Source organism: Parambassis ranga, chromosome 22 (genome assembly GCF_900634625.1).
Source record: "Parambassis ranga chromosome 22, fParRan2.1, whole genome shotgun sequence".
In the NCBI taxonomy this organism is placed as follows: Eukaryota; Metazoa; Chordata; class Actinopteri; family Ambassidae; genus Parambassis; species Parambassis ranga.
In genome coordinates, this window is record NC_041042.1 from 13,549,855 (window position 1) to 13,566,523 (window position 16,669).

The 16,669-nt window shown below is 42.1% G+C and overlaps 3 protein-coding genes across 6 annotated transcripts; all 3 read right to left on the bottom strand.

Annotated features, from left to right (window-relative positions):
• Positions 1-217: 217 nt before the first annotated feature.
• Positions 218-7,527, bottom strand: LOC114427232 (transcription factor Sp3-like). Of its 3 annotated transcripts, XM_028395136.1 has the most exons (10): positions 7,393-7,521; positions 6,970-7,067; positions 6,109-6,339; positions 5,605-6,018; positions 5,416-5,532; positions 3,555-3,764; positions 3,261-3,465; positions 2,985-3,174; positions 2,635-2,831; positions 218-1,929 (listed from the first exon to the last, which is right to left on the bottom strand). In XM_028395136.1, exons 1-10 carry the CDS (start codon positions 7,397-7,399, stop codon positions 1,679-1,681), a joined length of 1,920 nt encoding a protein of 639 aa, XP_028250937.1. In that variant the 5' UTR covers positions 7,400-7,521; the 3' UTR covers positions 218-1,678. The 3 variants fall into 3 exon arrangements, with proteins under 3 accessions (XP_028250937.1, XP_028250936.1, XP_028250935.1); XM_028395135.1 differs by having other exon boundaries at positions 5,416-6,018; positions 7,353-7,527; XM_028395134.1 differs by having other exon boundaries at positions 5,416-6,018.
• Positions 7,528-8,626: 1,099 nt separating this feature from the next.
• LOC114427234 (obg-like ATPase 1) lies at positions 8,627-12,336 on the bottom strand. Its single transcript, XM_028395138.1, has 11 exons — positions 12,188-12,336; positions 11,808-11,905; positions 11,548-11,691; positions 11,331-11,458; positions 10,955-11,130; positions 10,798-10,878; positions 10,548-10,645; positions 10,328-10,468; positions 10,040-10,136; positions 9,653-9,775; positions 8,627-9,569 (listed from the first exon to the last, which is right to left on the bottom strand). Exons 2-11 carry the CDS (start codon positions 11,903-11,905, stop codon positions 9,468-9,470), a joined length of 1,188 nt encoding a protein of 395 aa, XP_028250939.1. The 5' UTR covers positions 12,188-12,336; the 3' UTR covers positions 8,627-9,467.
• Positions 12,337-12,731: 395 nt separating this feature from the next.
• On the bottom strand, positions 12,732-16,230 carry LOC114428061 (transformer-2 protein homolog beta-like). Of its 2 annotated transcripts, none has more exons than XM_028396384.1 (8): positions 16,042-16,230; positions 14,749-14,882; positions 14,503-14,662; positions 14,201-14,389; positions 13,997-14,112; positions 13,787-13,906; positions 13,611-13,681; positions 12,732-13,493 (listed from the first exon to the last, which is right to left on the bottom strand). In XM_028396384.1, exons 1-8 carry the CDS (start codon positions 16,072-16,074, stop codon positions 13,483-13,485), a joined length of 834 nt encoding a protein of 277 aa, XP_028252185.1. In that variant the 5' UTR covers positions 16,075-16,230; the 3' UTR covers positions 12,732-13,482. The 2 variants fall into 2 exon arrangements, with proteins under 2 accessions (XP_028252185.1, XP_028252184.1); XM_028396383.1 differs by having other exon boundaries at positions 14,488-14,662.
• Positions 16,231-16,669: the final 439 nt, after the last annotated feature.

Here is a 16,669-nt window from a genome sequence, read left to right on the forward strand (position 1 = left end):
TGTTCTCCAGTTGATTTCAGTTCCAGCTGAGTATATTTGCTGCAGCTGTTCCTACGTTCGTTTCCCACCATCTCACATTTACGCACTGGTTGATCCAAATGCAAAATAAGACTTCACAGAACCACAACCCTCCATTTTTTTAAGGCTTCCTGATTCTGCCCTTCCATACACTGAACCATTACTGGAAGGTTTCAGACTTTTATTGTGATCCATTTGAAAAAAGGTTTTACAAAAGGTAACATTCAATTTTTACACCAATTTAAAAAAAAAAAGAAAAGAAAATCACTTAAAATAAGGTTTTGATACAACAAATTCCGTTAACTAGATGTAATGGCTTCTATAAACAATGTGAAAATAAGATAATATACATGTAAATGAATGCTACAAACATGAGGACAAACTGAGGAAGGAATTACATTAATTAAAATAACAAAATAATATAATAATGGCCTGATTGTTTTTCTTTAAACGTGAGTGACATCTGGCCAGAATTACCAACAGAGCAGTTATTGCAAAACGAATCCCCTATCATCTGGAATGTTCGATGACAAATACGCCCTCAAGGGCTGCTTGATTTGTTGCATCCGTTTTTTTTTTCTTCACATGGCAACATCGGTGCACAGTCTCCTCCTGTGGCCATGCACAGCTGACACTGACAATGAAGAGGTAACCACTGTACTCTTAAAAAAAAACTGATCACCGTTATGTGGCTTTGATTTGGATGACACCCAAATCGGCAAAGAGACGTGGAAAAACTGAAACACAACATGAATTAACAACAAAAATATGCTAAAAGAAAGAAAAACTGATGTCATTTCTTTTTTTTTTATAAAAGTGGACAAGCACGGCAGGACAGTGTGCTCAGACTGACCACATGCTGGAAGAAGTCTTGCATCAACTTCAGATTAGTTAACAGTGGCACTGTCGTCCTACTCTGACCACCACCCGAACCTGCGCTCTGCTTGTAGCAGCATCACTGTTGGCCGTCTGTGACTGCTGCTTAGAAGAAAAAGCAAGTTGATGTTGTGAGGTTTGTTCTGCAAACACAGGAAACAGGCAGCAACAGCCACTGACCACTTCCTACATTTCCAAGCCTTTATGCTAAGCTATTTGTCTCGTCACAAAAAAATGCAGAGCTATACCTTTAAAAACAAAGCATTCCATTATGGCAGTTTCAGCAGGACATTTTTGCTGCTTCAAACAGAGCGCGCGATTCTGTCAGAACCGCCGTCATCCCAGTTCACTACTTCCAAGAAAAATCTCCATGTCACAAACACATTTATCTCCGTTTACAGTTACATCATCTGCAAAGCTTAAAAAACACATGCATCTCCAGCATTTTATACAAGAGTACTATACAAAATAAGGCATTTCATTGTGTTGAGTATTCATGTTGTTACGAGTGTTAATGTGTGTGTGTGTGTGTGTGTTTTTGTGTGTGTGTACACATTTTAATGTTATTTCTCTTTGCACGCCTATAAAAAGACTGCAAAAAACAAACATAAAGTCAAGATAACTCTTACTTAAAATATATATATTTGTCATATATATTTACGTATATATTCATATGTAAAAAAAAAAAAAAAAAAAAAAAAAGGTAAGAGGGGATAGAGAAAAGCCCAAGAGGTCCCTGTGATAGGCCAGTTTCTCAACAAGCCACCTCACCCCGTTCACCCTTTCATTCCATGACCTCACCAGGCGCCACGGTGACCAGCTGCAAAGGGATCTCCTGATTTCCGACACGGTCGTGGCCGGTGGTCTGAAGGATGAGTGTGGTGCCATCAGTTGTGATGACAGTGTCGGTAGTTGGAGGAGACGTGGAGGAGGGAACTCCGCCCTTTTTATTCTGGTGAGTCTTTATGTGCTTGGCCAGGTGGTCGCTCCGCATGAACCTTTTAGAGCACTCCGTGCACACAAACTTCTTCTCTCCTGTGAGAACACACAGACAGCAGTCAGCACAAATTTGTGGTGGTTAAGGGGATTATTGTTTGATTACATACAGAAAAACAGCACGAGTCACACAGCCAGTACATTCATTAATTAGATTATGCAAACGGTGAAAGATTTTTCTAGATGACTTGATGTCTTGCAGTTCCACCAGATGCCCTAAAAACACATATTGTGCAAGGTATGTTTTGAGTAATCGCTTGAGGAAGCTAAAACATCTCAACTTCATAAACCTCAGACAGCATTTGAACATTAGTTACGTTAAGGAATATGACAACTTTTTAAACACTAGCTAGCTTGCCATTTATCAATGCCATAACAATTCAGTCAGAATAAAAAAGCCATCTATGTTCTATGGCCTTATCTCACAGCCTAACTCTTAAAATAAGTACTAACACAGCATCATGCCGCCTATTTCGTGACTGACCAGCAGCAGGGTCTAGTGATAGTATAGTGTGATCCCCTCGTGATAAGGGTTTATGTCGTCTCTAATACTTTACATACAATAATAATACATGGGTACCTGCTTGGACCAATCAGTGATTGGACCCATAAAGTCCAGACAAAGCATTTCACAACAGATATTAAAGGACACTAATAAACCTGCTAGTTGGTGATGGGAGAATGAATGAATGAATACTGCACTCATTCATAGGCACTACATGGGCTGATAACAGAGGATCTCACCCGTGTGTGTCCTCCTGTGTCTCTGCAGCTCGTCGCTCCTGGTGAACCTCTTTCCGCAGAACATCCAGTTGCACACGAAGGGTCTCTCTCCACTATGCCAGCGCAGGTGAGCTCGAAGATGGGACGTCTTCCCGTAGACCTTCCCGCAGCCGGCGATGTGGCAGATGTGCTGCTTTTTCTTTCCCATGCCAGAACCTCTGTGAAATTGGTGTGAGCAGGCAAAGAAATTAGGTGGAGGAATAATGCTAATTATAGGCTGGATGTGAAAGTGAACGTCTGAGTAGAAGACAAAAGAATACAAACTCCTGCTGTCAGTGTTTGTAGCTGTGTGTGTGTTTTCAGAGACCCACCTTCCCCCAGACTCTTTGCAGTTAGGGCAGGTGCAAGCTACTCTGCGAAGCCTCTTGCCCTCTCCGGTTGACGTGTCCAAGTCTTCGTCTCCCATCTGAACTCGCAGGTTGTTCAGGTCACTGGGGTTTAGTGTGGAGTCTCCGCTCAGCTGCCACTCCTCAGAGTCGGGCTCCTCTTTTATCTGGATACCTAAACAAGAGAAGAGACCAAAACAAGATGAGATTTAAACAAGCGGTTTACGATCTGGACATAAAAAGTGTATATCTGTGTTGTACCTGCTGGACTGCCTCCATCCTCTCCCGATGTGTACTGTACTCCACCTTGTGTTACAGAGTTAACTGTGACCGTCTGAAGGTTCGGTAGGTTGACCTGGCCTGTCTGTCCCAGGGGCAGGGTCTGGACTGGGGCTAAAGTCAACTGCTGTGCCTGGCCCTGCCCCTGAGGCAACTGGAGCCCCTGGAGTGATTGGACACCCTGAACCTAGAAGGAGAATATTATTTAATACTTGTTACTATTTTTCACAGTACACTTTGTTTTTTACACTGAAACACAAAAACCTTAGAGCTTACCTGGAAAGTCTGCCACTGGATCTGCCCGGTAGCAGTAACGGTTTGGGCCTGGATGAGGAAGGTCCCCGGGTTGACCAGCTGCACGCTCTGCAAAGTCTGACCTGCTGCTGTCAGGTCCTGGCCCTGAGCCACCTGGGCTACCTGGGCCTGGCTGTCGCCAGCCAGCTGCAGGATGGGCTGTGAGATAGTGGTGGCGTTGGAGGATGACACCTACAGAGTGAGGAAATTAAAATTTTATCTAAAAGACTGGGAAAGAAGCATCTATGTCAGGTCATATGCCTAAAAGACAAACAGGCAAATGGAGCTTAGCAAAAGATCAATCAGGAAGACCTTTTATATTTCCACATCCTAGCAAGCTTCCTGGGTCACATAATCCCCCCTTTACTCCTATTAGCCCTATTCCTCCCTTCCTTTTTTATACTCTCTCTCTGCCTTTTTCATTGCTCTAGTCAGCTAATTATTAATATGTCCTTGCTCATGCAGCCAATTACATTCAAGCATAAAATTTAAATGTCCTCTCTGCTGTCAGTGTTCTTCTCAGAGCGAACCCTCAGCCCTCCTGGGCACCACCAGTCAGAAGCCCAGGTCAGATCAGCTTCTGACCTCCCTTCATCCAGCTCTTCTTCACCACCACCAGGTCTAGACCCTGAGGGGGTCCTTTTTCCCCTCTTCTCAGATGATGTCACTTTGGTGTTTAACGCCAAAACACATTCAATTTCACTTGATCGAATAAATGCATACGTTCTCGTAACTTGGATTTTTCCTGACTGAAATAACATTTGAGTGCAAATGTATTCACAAGCTCACTGCAAATGAGTGCACAACTGAAGCTGTGTACACTGTCCACAGTAGTGATACCAAAATGTAAAAGGAAGAAATTACAAAAACAATGAATCCCCTAAACAAACACAACAGAGGCAAATCAACCATGTGGACAATAAATTAGGGCAAAAGCCAAGTGTTGTCTGAACTATAAACAAATCAAACAGATATTTGATGGCAGATTTCAGTCATTTTTTTAGTTACTCACAGCAACGAAAACATATTATAACTTGATTAGTGTTACACAAGTAATACCTTGCTCAAACCATAATCAATTATGCTCCCCAGATTACTGGGAATAACACTTCTAATGTCTGAACCTCACCCTCTTGAGTAATGATCCGACAACACTGCAAGTGGTAAATTAATACACATTTAACAGTTCTGAAGTACTTCTAAAGGAGAGGTTTTGGTGTTGTAGGAAAGCAGTTGACATCTGGTGTTGAGGTTTGTCCTTTTTCTTTCTTGGCTCTGTGAGCTCAGCAGTTTTAGTGGAGATGTTTTGCTACTTCTGGCTAACCTTACAGTACCTCAAATCAGTTCTTCTTCACTGCTCCTAAACAGTAGGCTACACAGCATAGTGTGCTGTGGTGCTGGTGGCACGGGTAATTACAGTTTTAAAATGATGGAATGCATTTTGGAAGTGTAATGTGAGCCAGAGCCAACAAAATGTCGGTAATTTGACAACATTTTAACTGGGATAACATTGTAACAGTGCTTAGACTGTAAGCGGAGACTGGACATTTTAGGCAGCATCCAACATTGCAACATTGCTTTTATCACAGCAAATCCAGTTTAAATGGTAAACTGAATGTATCAGACGCCTGACAATGATGTAATTATCTGGTGTTGTCGCCATTTCTCAAATTTGTTGAGAACCAGCACCTTAGCTCCTCCAGGCTGAACACACGTACACACTTCATAACACAGTTCTGTCTTATTAACAGTTATTGGAACACGTTGGACTGCACTAACATGTATGTAAAGGGTTATATAAAAAACATTTGATTAGGTAATGCAGTTAAAGTCACACACTGACCTGGATTTGATGCAGGTGGTTCTGCGAGTTGTAGTTCTCCGAGGAGGGATCAGACACTCCTGCAGACACAGCCGTCGCTTGCGTGAGAACCCCGGTCCCATCAATGGTCTCGGGAAGCTGGGAAGAGTTGGAAGATGAAGTGGTGGTGGTTGGCACATAGAGCTCTTGGTTGGTGCTGTGGTCGCTCACCGTCACCATTGACTGTTTGGCGCTGGCATCCTGGCCCTGACTATCCAGTGCCTGGCTGCTCATGATCAGCTGGCCTTCGGGCGTCACTGCTGTTGCGATAGGGACTGTCTGAGCTCCGGTCAACCCTAGCGACTCTAGGTCCACACTGTTTATAGGGACGAATGTTATGTTGCTTGGCAGCCCTACGGGTACCGTGCCAGTGTACGCTGAACCCCCAGCCAGCGACACGCCTTGAATTGACTGAACTTGGCCCGCCTGCGTCAGAAGGTCTGTGGTTGCCGTTGTCGCACAACTGATTCCGATGCTACCTTGGCTGCCATCTTGGAGCAGCTGAATCTGCCCCGTGCCGTCATCCAGTCCCTGTGTTGAAAATCCGGCGAGTGTCCCATCTGCATTTTGGATTTGGGGTATAACCTGGTAGACAGGAATGGTAGTGTTAAGTATACTCATCAACTGAACAGAACTTCTACATCATTTTAAATATACCCCTGAGGGTTCGTTTACCTGATACTGAATGCCTGACACGCCATTGGCTGCAGCCTCAGTCCCAGATGCTGTAACGTAAATAGGCTGGCTGGGAAGACTCCCAATAGGAAGCACATACTGCCCATTGGACGTGACAATCCCAGAGTTTGGAATGTGAACGACTCCCTGGTCTTCTTTCCCAGTTGAGACAGGAGTTAACACCTCCCATCGGTCTGAGCCCGTCAGCTGAATGGCTGACATATCTGTCGTCTGGGAGTACAATCAAGACTCAGATTAGAGAGGACAGATCACACTTCTACAAGAAGACAGTGATTCATCTCGCTTCAGATTAGATCAAAACAAAAACAAAAAACGAGAGCCAGCCAACTGTCTGTGAATCAGTTATGAATTCAGACACTGTTCAGTCATATCATCGTGACAGATAAACACAAGGGGATCATGCACAAGTTGTTCTGGTGCACAGAATGGACGATCAAACAGGATATCGTAACACAGAAGCAGCCACCAACAGACAGAGTGAAGATAACAGGCTCAGAATCGGTAGAGAGCAGCGTGTGGGGGATGGGTGGCTATTACAACACAATTGAACGCTACTGTTTTGATTATGGACGCTATCCCTGCTACATTATCACACCCCTGCATGCTCCAAGCCCCGGCTATCTTCAGCGAGCCGACCCAAGTGACTGACTTCAGTGTCCTACCCACTATGGGCGGGTTTTACAGGGGTAAAGTGGGTGGCCGTTATTGAGGGGAACACAGGAAGTGTACGGCTTTCACCCCATGCCATCAAAATTTTAAAACGTGTGAACTTCATGCTCTCAAAAACACAACCAGAAATCGAAAGCGAGCAAGAAAGACGAGCTAGAAAATGTCGGATACCTGTGTTTCCGCTGCGCCGCCGGCTTGCAGAAACTCGCTTTGACTGCTGTCCACGTCCGCGGACGCCATTTCTCCTTGTTTCAGAGGCTGCTCTGGCGCTAGCAGGGAGAGAGGGGGAAACTCAGCAAAACTCTGTAATCTTCAACTCCTGCCTGCCAGAAAAGCCCGCAAAGCATCCCCACTCTCCAGTCCAAAAGGAGCTGACTGCGAAATTCAACTTTGCAACAGAGATTCTGAGGCGATTTCGGCCCAGATTGACTGTTTACTTTGTCAACTCCGTGGCTAGCCAGCTAGCTCAGTTAGCTAACCATATCTAGCTAGTTAGCAGTAGAGCAAAAGATAAAAAGACGCAGCTCGCTCCGCTGTAGGCTTCACAAACTCACCGATTAGTTGCACGCTTCGATGCGCTAAATGTTTACGTACCAGTCATAGCGTGAATGGTAGTAACCGAGAGGATTATAAGATCAACTAAACTCCGAACATGATTATTTTATCAAAGGCGGGCTAGTGTTGATCGGTGAATTCGGGTCGATTTTTTTCTATTTTGATTGACGGTGCGGGAAACACAAAAAGGTGGGACTAACAAGCTTGACCGTCGAATTTGCATCACATTACAGGACGTCCCGCCCTTCTTCTCTTACACCATTGGCAGAATGGGGGTTCTGGTGACACATCATTAGCCAATCAGGATGCCAATCATTTTTTGTAGGACGTGTGTTTCCTGTTTGTTGAGCGAGACAAGAAAAGGAATGCAGTTGTTCAAATCGTAGTAGTACAGACACTTATTACAGTGCATTTACACTAAAATATACACAATAAAGATGAATAATACACCCTCGTTGTTATTTGTTATAACACGGTACTTCTGTACTTCTGTGGTTCTAAACCTGCGACAGTCTTGCGACATGAAACACTGTAAAAAGTTGAATACTTATGTTTACCGTAAATACCGTAAAGTTTGACTCCATTACAACTACAGAGAAATTCCACAAAATTCCATGCAGCTACATACTTGGGTCTAGCTTGTTATAATAGTTCATTTCACATCCCATATTCCATAATAAAAAAAATCTGAAAAGCAGGCTGTATAAGCGCACTATTTGTTTTTTCTTTCCAGTGATTTATAAGCTTTGGAAAAAAAACCCCAATAGTATGTGTGTTTTTTTTAATGAAACCAATATTATGTTACAGTGGATGGATCTTTCAAGCAGCACAAATATTTTCTATAATGGTAAAATGTTGAAAAATGTTGAAAAAACAAACATTGTCATCACCACAATAAATTAGGAAGCAACCAATTGAACTTGGAGTGCTAATAGATGGATTTCTGGACACATTAGAACTTATTAGACCATCAAATGGTGTAGCAGCAAACATATGGTTAGTTTTAAGATTTAGAAGACACGCTGGGTTAGGTTTTGACTTTCAAATTGCACAATCTTGTTTTATACATGCTGTAAATATTGTTTATACTGTTATTTCTTCCATTAAAGGTATATTTGTAGTATGATGAGTGTCTGTATATTGCTGCTGCAATAGCAAAATTTCCCAGCTTGGGATGAATGAAGTACTTGTATTCTAATTGTTTTATTCTACCTTCCCACACATGTATCCCTGCACATTTGACATGAAGAGAAACTGGAAACACACAAAGCACTGAGTTTGTCTCCTTTTATTGACACGTGCATATTGATGAGGATGACATTTACTGCTGTATTTACTAGTTCCCGAGATTCAAAGTATTTTAGTCCACAGTGTGGAATGATGTGTGGCAAAAGGAAAGGTACACAAAGCGGAGGAGGCAGTGAGGCAAACACACCATGTGTTTTTGAAGCTCTACAGTCCAAATGATCCACAATAAAGTGTCTCCTTATGCAAGGTGATGCTCTTAATGTGAACAGTCTGTGATGTGTTAATTTATTTTAAAACCAGACCCAAGTATGTCAATAAAAGCAGCTTGTATTACGTCTCTCTGTGTTCAGGTGTCTGGTCAAGCATCATCGGGGAGGCTTCTCACAACGCTGTACGACTCTGCCCTCAGCAAAGCACTGAGTGATGGCTTTCATGCTCTTTTAGACATAACTCCAATTATCTTAGCATTTCTGGTGAAACTATAAAAGTGTAATTAATGTTTTTAATTCATTTCAAAGCCAGAGAGCTTAAATTAATACATTTGTAGATACAAGGTGCAACATACTCCTGCTCTGTACTGTTAAAGAGAATACTGACTCCATTCACTCATTAGGATTTGGAAATTTACCAATTTAACCATCATTAGCAGAGAAATATGCCTTCTGTTGCAGCTTCTTATCAACTACACATACCCTTTCTCGACACAATAAATGCTCAAATGTTGAAAAGAGGAAAATGTGTCACTGGATTTAAATTATTTTTAGAGACAGTTGTTCTGAATTCAAAAGAAGAATGAAAACCAGCAGACAGTGCAGCTCTTTGGGGCCAGACCTGAACTCTATTCTGAATCCCCACTGATTGTGCTGTTATTTCTTTTTGGGTGCGTTGGGTGTGTTGAATTTGAAAAAGATAATGTCTCCATCCTCCACGACGTAGTTCCTGCCCTGCTGCCTGTACTTTCCAGCAGCCTGAGGACGATAGAAATAGAGGTTACATTTGAACAGAAATTCATCAGTAAAGGACTGTATCTAGGCTTGATAAAAACACACACCTTGACTGCCCCTTCACTGCCTTCCTCTTTAAAGTCACTGTACTTCATCACCTCAGCCATGATGAAGCCTTTTTCAAAGTCAGTGTGGATCTTCCCAGCAGCTTGGGGAGCCTTGGAACCTTTCTGTTGGAGCAGAGCAAATATCAGCACAAGTAAAGGTATTAGACTAAGAATTAAATAGACATTCCAACTCTTAAGATCTAGAGAAAAAACATAAAATATATATCTTAAAATTACAGATCTACAATAGAATAAATGGCAAATTTGTCTGTTGCCCTTTCAATACCCTAAAAAAGTATAATTCTTCCATTAAAAGTTCGGATTCTCTCATGAGTTCTTCTTAAAGGTTAATTACGATGCAAAAATACAACATCACATAGCACTCACTCTGATGGTCCACGCTCGCACTTCATCTGGTCCCGCTGTGAAGAAGTATTCCAGCTGTAACGCTGCATAGCCGGTTTTTATTATTTTGGTCAGAACACTAGAAATAAAAAAAATCAACAAAACTTAAAGTTTCCATAATGGAGCACTTCAAACAAAAATGTTTAAACTGTAAAGCCTCAAATCTAAAAAGTATATGAACAATTATAGGGTGTAGCTGCAACCCCATATGGTAGGGCACGAGCCTGCTGAAATTAAGCCATGAGAAATGCTCTGAGATGAAGCCGTCACCTCTGCGTCTTCTGTTCCTCGCAGTATTTATTCCTCTCCTCTTCATCCATGTCCAGCAGTTTGGACTCAATGGCTCCACTTACGGGAATGACCAGAGCACCAGGATCGTGAACATCTACCCACTCCTTGATTTTGGCCAACCTAAGGGAAAGAAAATAGTGATTTATTTTGAACCAAAGCAATGGAGAGAACATGAAGAAATGTAGGTTAAGACTTGTACCATTTGTTCTTTTTCCTGATGTAATCTTTTTCAGAGAGATTAACCAGGTAGATCATGGGCTTGGATGTCAGAAACAGGTACTTGTTTAACACCTCAATCTGTTGGGAGAATTAAGAAGGTTTATTTAAGAAGAAATAATAATGCACATCTTGTCAGAGGCCGTCTGTTTCTTCAGATTCACCCTCTTTTATTTACTAACAAAGAATTTTGGAAGTATGTGACATAATTCCATTTAAATACAGATTTTTACCTCCTTGTCGTTCCAGTCATGGTAAAACCGGACGTGTTTCTTCTCATCCACCACCCAGTTCTTTATCTTCACCATGATATCCTAAAACACACGCATCAGGTTAAGAGGTGCATACAAACACTTGGTAAGTGCTGTCACAGAACACACTTTTACTTACATATTCAGGTTTGAGTTTTTTGTCACCCCCTCTTACGGCAGTTTTCTCCAATTTGTCAATTATTGGATCAATCATTTCCTCATCCTTTAGTCGCAGCTCTTCATGGATTATCTCAATGTCCCTCACTGGGTCAACGTTTCCTTCCACATGGATGATATCCTCATCATCAAACGCACCTTAAAAACAGTTATAGAAATGTAAAAGAAAATTCCACACTAGACATGGTCCCCTGTATGCACAACGTGACATAAGTGTATCAGATCTTACGTTGAACCTTATTTACTTTAAGGAGTGTAGTATTGCCTCTAGCATGACCTCCTAACACCTGTGCTGTCTTTTCAGTTGTTACTAACAGCAGCTGCAGTAGGCAACTCACGAGTCATATGGAAGATCCCGTCACAGGCACTGATGTGGGACAGGAAGTTATTTCCAAGCCCCTGTCCTGAATGAGCTCCCTTCACCAGACCAGCAATGTCCACAACGTTTAGAAAAGCAGGAACCTTGCTGAAGACGACAAAAAGCCAGACAAAGAGGGTTAACAATCCACGGGTGATGGGTTAACCAGCTGTAAGCAAACAAACACACCCACACACCTGGCTGGCTTGTGGTACTGGCAGAGGAAATCAAAGCGCTCATCGGGAACAGGTACCCTGCTCTCATTCGGGTCAATTGTGCAGAAGGGGAAGTTTTCTGCAGCTGCTTGGCTTTTGGTCAGCACATTGAAAAAGGTGGATTTCCTGCAACACAGTTAGTGAAGTGTCAACAATGTGGTCAGTGAACCTAATGTTTGTTTATTTAGTCACCCACGAGCATGGAATATTTGTATTATTATATTACTATATTGTGCACTTACCCAACATTAGGTAATCCCACAATTCCAATTTTCAGAGATGTTCCAAATCTTCCAATTAATGGTGGAGGTTTTGGGGCTTCTGGCTTTTTTGGAGGCATCTGCACGAGTTTAAACAAACTGGTTTTATATGGACAGCTATGACAAAACAACTCCCCAGTGCTGATTAAAGCTGCATCGTAAAGAGACAGCTCTCCAAAAACGTGTAGTGGCAGCTCCAGCTCATTCAAACACAGCACGCTAACGTTAGCTAGTGGCTAACTGGAACCACTCCTCGCTCGTTGATAGGCTAAATATTTGACTGAACATAGTCCTGGCTTCACTTTACACTCAACAGAAATAGCTCGACAACTACTTAGCTATGAAATGCCTCTTCAAAATACCTTTAAATCTGTTCTTTAGCCTGTGGGCTATGTGGTGTCCACTCCTCTGGTATCTGCTCACACCGGCCGCTCCAGTAGAAAGGCAAGTTGGAGAGCAAAGCGGAAGTATTTCGACGTAAAACGCCTCTGATTGGTCGAACGTAGTAGTGTAACCAGACGTCAGAGGTACATTACGTACACATAAAATATAAACTGCGTGTTTATGCAGTGTGTCTAGCTGTAATTCCTGGTTTGTAATGGTAGTTTTTGCCTTTCTATTTTTTTAATATAACAAGCGATATTACATCAGACTGCTGCCTGTTCTTCCATGATGCTTCGCTAGAGGTCGCCACAGTGCATGATGCACACGCACATGGAAAAAGACCATTTAACATACCTGTATACTGTATTTATATACGTCAACGTTAACGGTTCAAGAAATTAAAGAAATGACATTTTATCATTTTGCCATTTTTTTTTATTTACATAATTCCAATCTGTGGTGCAATTACAGAAAGTCACAAAAATGACGGGCATATAATACATTGGTAATAAAAACAGCCAGTGATCAAAGAATTATTTTATTGCTTATATACAACCAACAAAAATGCAGTTTCTAGAGTGTACAGAGAGAAAATAAACATATGTGAGAGCACACTGGGATCTTCATATAGTTTAAGAAGTCAAACACAAAGACCCAAGAAGAGAAACCATAATTGCACAAACAAAAAATAAGAAGTTATCCGAGACAATCAAAACCAGCCCAATTCCAATCCGTTAGCTGCCGAGAGACAATTTTCCAACATTGAAAAAAATTTGAGCTCTCAAGAGGTCGTGATGAGGCGTTTTGGGCTACTTTCTGTTAAAAGTAACATTTCCTCTGACTCATCAGAAACCGTGAGATGTCTTTGTGACATCTATGTATACACCTACATAGCAGAGTAACAGCAACTGGTCAAACATACCACCTGCTCATATGGATCAGAGGGAATTGTAAAGGACATTTTCCGCCAAACAAAGTAGGCAATCCTCACCCTCCAAAGAAATTTGTGCTGTGACTTTTTTTTTTTTAAAACACCATTCCATCCTCCTTCAACCCATTTATTAGAGTTATGTCAAAGCCCCCACCCCACCCCTTGCCATTTTTTTGTCCAAAAATAGAAGGGGAAATAATTAACCACTGACAGTGTGCAGGCAGGCTGCATTTTGTTAAACATCTGATACCTAAAAACACATCCAGCTCCTATCACATACATATTCATAAAGACAAATAAGCATCCAAACAAGAACAAGGTCATTTATTTCTCTCTCCGTGCTTAGTAATGACCTGTGGGGGAAAAAATAAAAGAGTAACGGATTAGGGACTTGTAGCAGAAATGTCTGTACAGCAACACTGTAACTGTGTTGGTCAAATAAAAATGGAAAAAACAAGGTTCAAACATACGTGGTGAGTAGGACCGTGACCGAGATCGAGAGCGGTACCCTCTGCTGTAGTAGGGAGATGGAGATCTACGTCTGTGGCGGACAACAATTCAGTGGTTACAATATCTTTACAAGCTTGCATTTGAATTAACCCTTCCAATTTTAATGGTGAGAAAATAACTGCAAAACCTCACCCACCTGTATGAGCGATACTCTCTCTCCTCATACCGGTCATAGTCACGATCATATCCCCGATCATAGCCTCTGTCGTAGCCCCTGTCATAGTCCCTTGAGACACGTCGCGATGAACCTCCACTACTGAAAAACGTAAAGTTTAAAGTTTAAGTTTAAACTTTATTGCTACTAAAACCAAATACAGACACACAATGTAAAATTAAAGCTGCTCACTACGTGGGACGCCCCATGTAGATCCCTGGAGTGGGCGTATGGGCGCGTTTGGTTATGGAATAATCTACTCGAATCCTGCGGCCATCAAGCTCCATTCCATTAGCACGATCCTTGGCCTAAAAACGCACAATGGTACCAAACTGGTTAACTGTCCAACAGCTGGTAAAGTCAATATATCACACTTTTGAATTCTACCCTCCTTACCTCCTTGGAGTCCTCAGAGTTCTCAAAATAGACAAAGGCAAACCCTCGCGAGCGACGTGACTGCTGGTCATATACAATGTTGACATCACTCAATGGGCCATATTTAGAGAAAACCTCCCTCAGGTCCCTCTCAGTGGTGTACAGGCTCAGGCCAAACACACCTAGACAGTTGTTGGGGTCCGGGTTGGCCTGTGAGAATAAAAAGAAGAAAAAACATTAAAGAAGCAAAATCTATATATGAAAATAAGATTTCCATAAACACACAGCAGTCCCACCCTAAATCATACCAAAGAAGCATTTACCCTGTTGCCAATGTGTCTGCGACGGTTTGACATGGGAGAACGGCTATGGCTCCTACGCCGACGGTACTCTGAGCTGCGAGATCTGCTCCTGGAATGGTGGCGCCGGGAACGGGAGCGAGAACGAGAATAGTGCCTGCGTGAGCTCCGATGGGACCGAGACCTGGAAACAACAACAACAACAAAAAACTTACCCATGTGCCACACATGTTATGTGTGGCACAGTCTGGCACAGAAAGCTGCCTTTACCTGGACTTTGACCTGGATCGTGACCGAGATCTGGACCTGGAACGACGGGAACCATCTTTAGAGTGCGCCGGTGACTGGCTGGCGGATTTTGCTGAACCGTGAGGGGATGCACTCCTTGAGCCAGCTCTCGAGTCCTGGACAGACCAGACAGTTAGGTTAGAGGCACTCTAATGCCAAGTGTGTCAAACAACAAGCAGATGGGGCCGGAGGTGATGGTGCCCCTGTCAGAAGTCTTTGTGAATTTGCTTATAAGAAAAATTATGTTGCAACAAATATTTTAAGAATAAATTAGCTGAAATTGCTGAATTAGCTGGAATACATACTGCACAAAAATAAAAAAATAAAAAGAATGGAGGGATTGACCAGTGATGTGTCGGATACAGAGGGGGGAAAACTGTGCATGCTTTAGAGAAAGTAACAGAATGAAAAAGAGTAATAACATAGCAGGCTGTTAGGAAATTACTCATACCCTTGTAAACTTCTGATCTTAACTTCATAACTTCTTTAACTTCATTACAACCCTTCATTTCTTCTTTCTTCTGTTTGAAATTTTGACTTCTTTTTTCCTCCTCTTCCCCCATTTACCATCTGCCATTACAACACTAGTAGTGGGGACAGATCTTGTCGAATCGCTTCGTTTCAGCATCCAATACATTAGCATGCATCAACACCATCAGCTTCAAACAATAACAACTTCACATCTGAAACGTCTTCCGCCTTTTTCTTTCTTCCAACCTCAACCTTAACAAAGAACAAACAAGGGTGATAAGGCAACTTGGTTTCCGTCAAAACCAAAAGGCACAAAGAAAAACAACAATTTAGAAAAAATCAGAAAAAAACAACAGTTAACATGGCTGCATATTTAAATGTTAGCGTGCTTTCGTCCTAGAATGTTTACATAAACCTGAACAGTGACATAGCAAATATTTACTAGTAGTAATTATAAAAATGTCTTATTGGTCGGTAGCATTATTTTAACATTAAAAGCCAAATCACGAGAAAGAAGGTGAATGCAACCCATCGAGGCGGTGGTCATGTCTCCCAACAGCTGTGATTTGCAGGCCGCATGCTTTAGCTTAGCAGGCGCTACTGCCACAATTAACGATAACGTTACAAGCACGTATCACATATGAATACTTAAACAAAATGTTAGTGACATATAATTTATACTGTCTGAGGTTAGATGCCTGTTTTCGTGTGTTGACATTACCAGACTTGCAAATGCAATGCAGCTAAGCTAGCTTAGCTAGCCTGACGTTCACCCACTGTAACTGTCTTATGTTCTCAACTCACCTGCTCTCTGAAATCTTTCTCGTTGTCGCTCATTTTTAAATAACAAGAAGGTAGATGCGTAAAAAACAATATGGTACAGTAGCTCTACCTACTAACGACCAACCCCCCTGTCGAATTTACCGCAATTCAAACCGGTTTAACTCGAACCAAAGACGGCCAGAGCCCATAGACTGTAAAAGATGGGCGTGGCGATCGTGACGTCAACCACCGGTTCGTGAACTTCCGTTTTATTATAAATAGGAGGTGTGGTTTTATTTCAAACCGTAAAATAAATATGTTTTATTAGGGCCCGAGCACCGAATGGTGCAAGAGCCCTATTGAAACCCTTAGGATTATTATTAGGGCCCGAGCACCGAATGGTGCAAGAGCCCTATTGAAACCCTTAGGATTATTATTTTTAGGGCCCGAGCACCGAATGGTGCAAGAGCCCTATTGAAACCCTTAGGATTATTATTTTTAGGGCCCGAGCACCGAATGGTGCAAGAGCCCTATTGAAACCCTTAGGATTATTATTTTTCATTTTTTTTCCTTCCCCCCCTAAGATCGCATTTTTGGGGGCCTTAACATGCCCAAAAACTCACCAAACTTGGTAGAAAAATTCATTCGCCCGAAAAATTTTGAAATTTGC

What these genes read in the sequence shown, in the direction of transcription:
- LOC114428061 (XM_028396383.1), bottom strand. Translation starts at nt 16,074, where the DNA reads ATGAGCGACAACGAGAAAGATTTCAGAGAGCAG. An exon ending in CGATCCAGGTCAAAGTCCAG is followed by an intron (nt 14,663 to 14,748) that starts GTAAAGGCAGCT and finishes TGTTGTTTCCAG; the next exon opens with GTCTCGGTCCCATCGGAGCT. An exon ending in AGAGAGTATCGCTCATACAG is followed by an intron (nt 13,682 to 13,786) that starts GTGGGTGAGGTT and finishes TGTCCGCCACAG; the next exon opens with ACGTAGATCTCCATCTCCCT.
- LOC114427234 (XM_028395138.1), bottom strand. Translation starts at nt 11,905, where the DNA reads ATGCCTCCAAAAAAGCCAGAAGCCCCAAAACCTCCACCATTAATTGGA. An exon ending in AAAAACTCAAACCTGAATAT is followed by an intron (nt 10,879 to 10,954) that starts GTAAGTAAAAGT and finishes CGTGTGTTTTAG; the next exon opens with GATATCATGGTGAAGATAAA. An exon ending in GCAGTGAAGGGGCAGTCAAG is followed by an intron (nt 9,570 to 9,652) that starts GTGTGTGTTTTT and finishes TATCGTCCTCAG; the next exon opens with GCTGCTGGAAAGTACAGGCA.
- LOC114427232 (XM_028395134.1), bottom strand. An exon ending in TGTCAGGCATTCAGTATCAG is followed by an intron (nt 6,019 to 6,108) that starts GTAAACGAACCC and finishes CCTGTCTACCAG; the next exon opens with GTTATACCCCAAATCCAAAA. An exon ending in ACCACCTGCATCAAATCCAG is followed by an intron (nt 3,765 to 5,415) that starts GTCAGTGTGTGA and finishes CTCACTCTGTAG; the next exon opens with GTGTCATCCTCCAACGCCAC.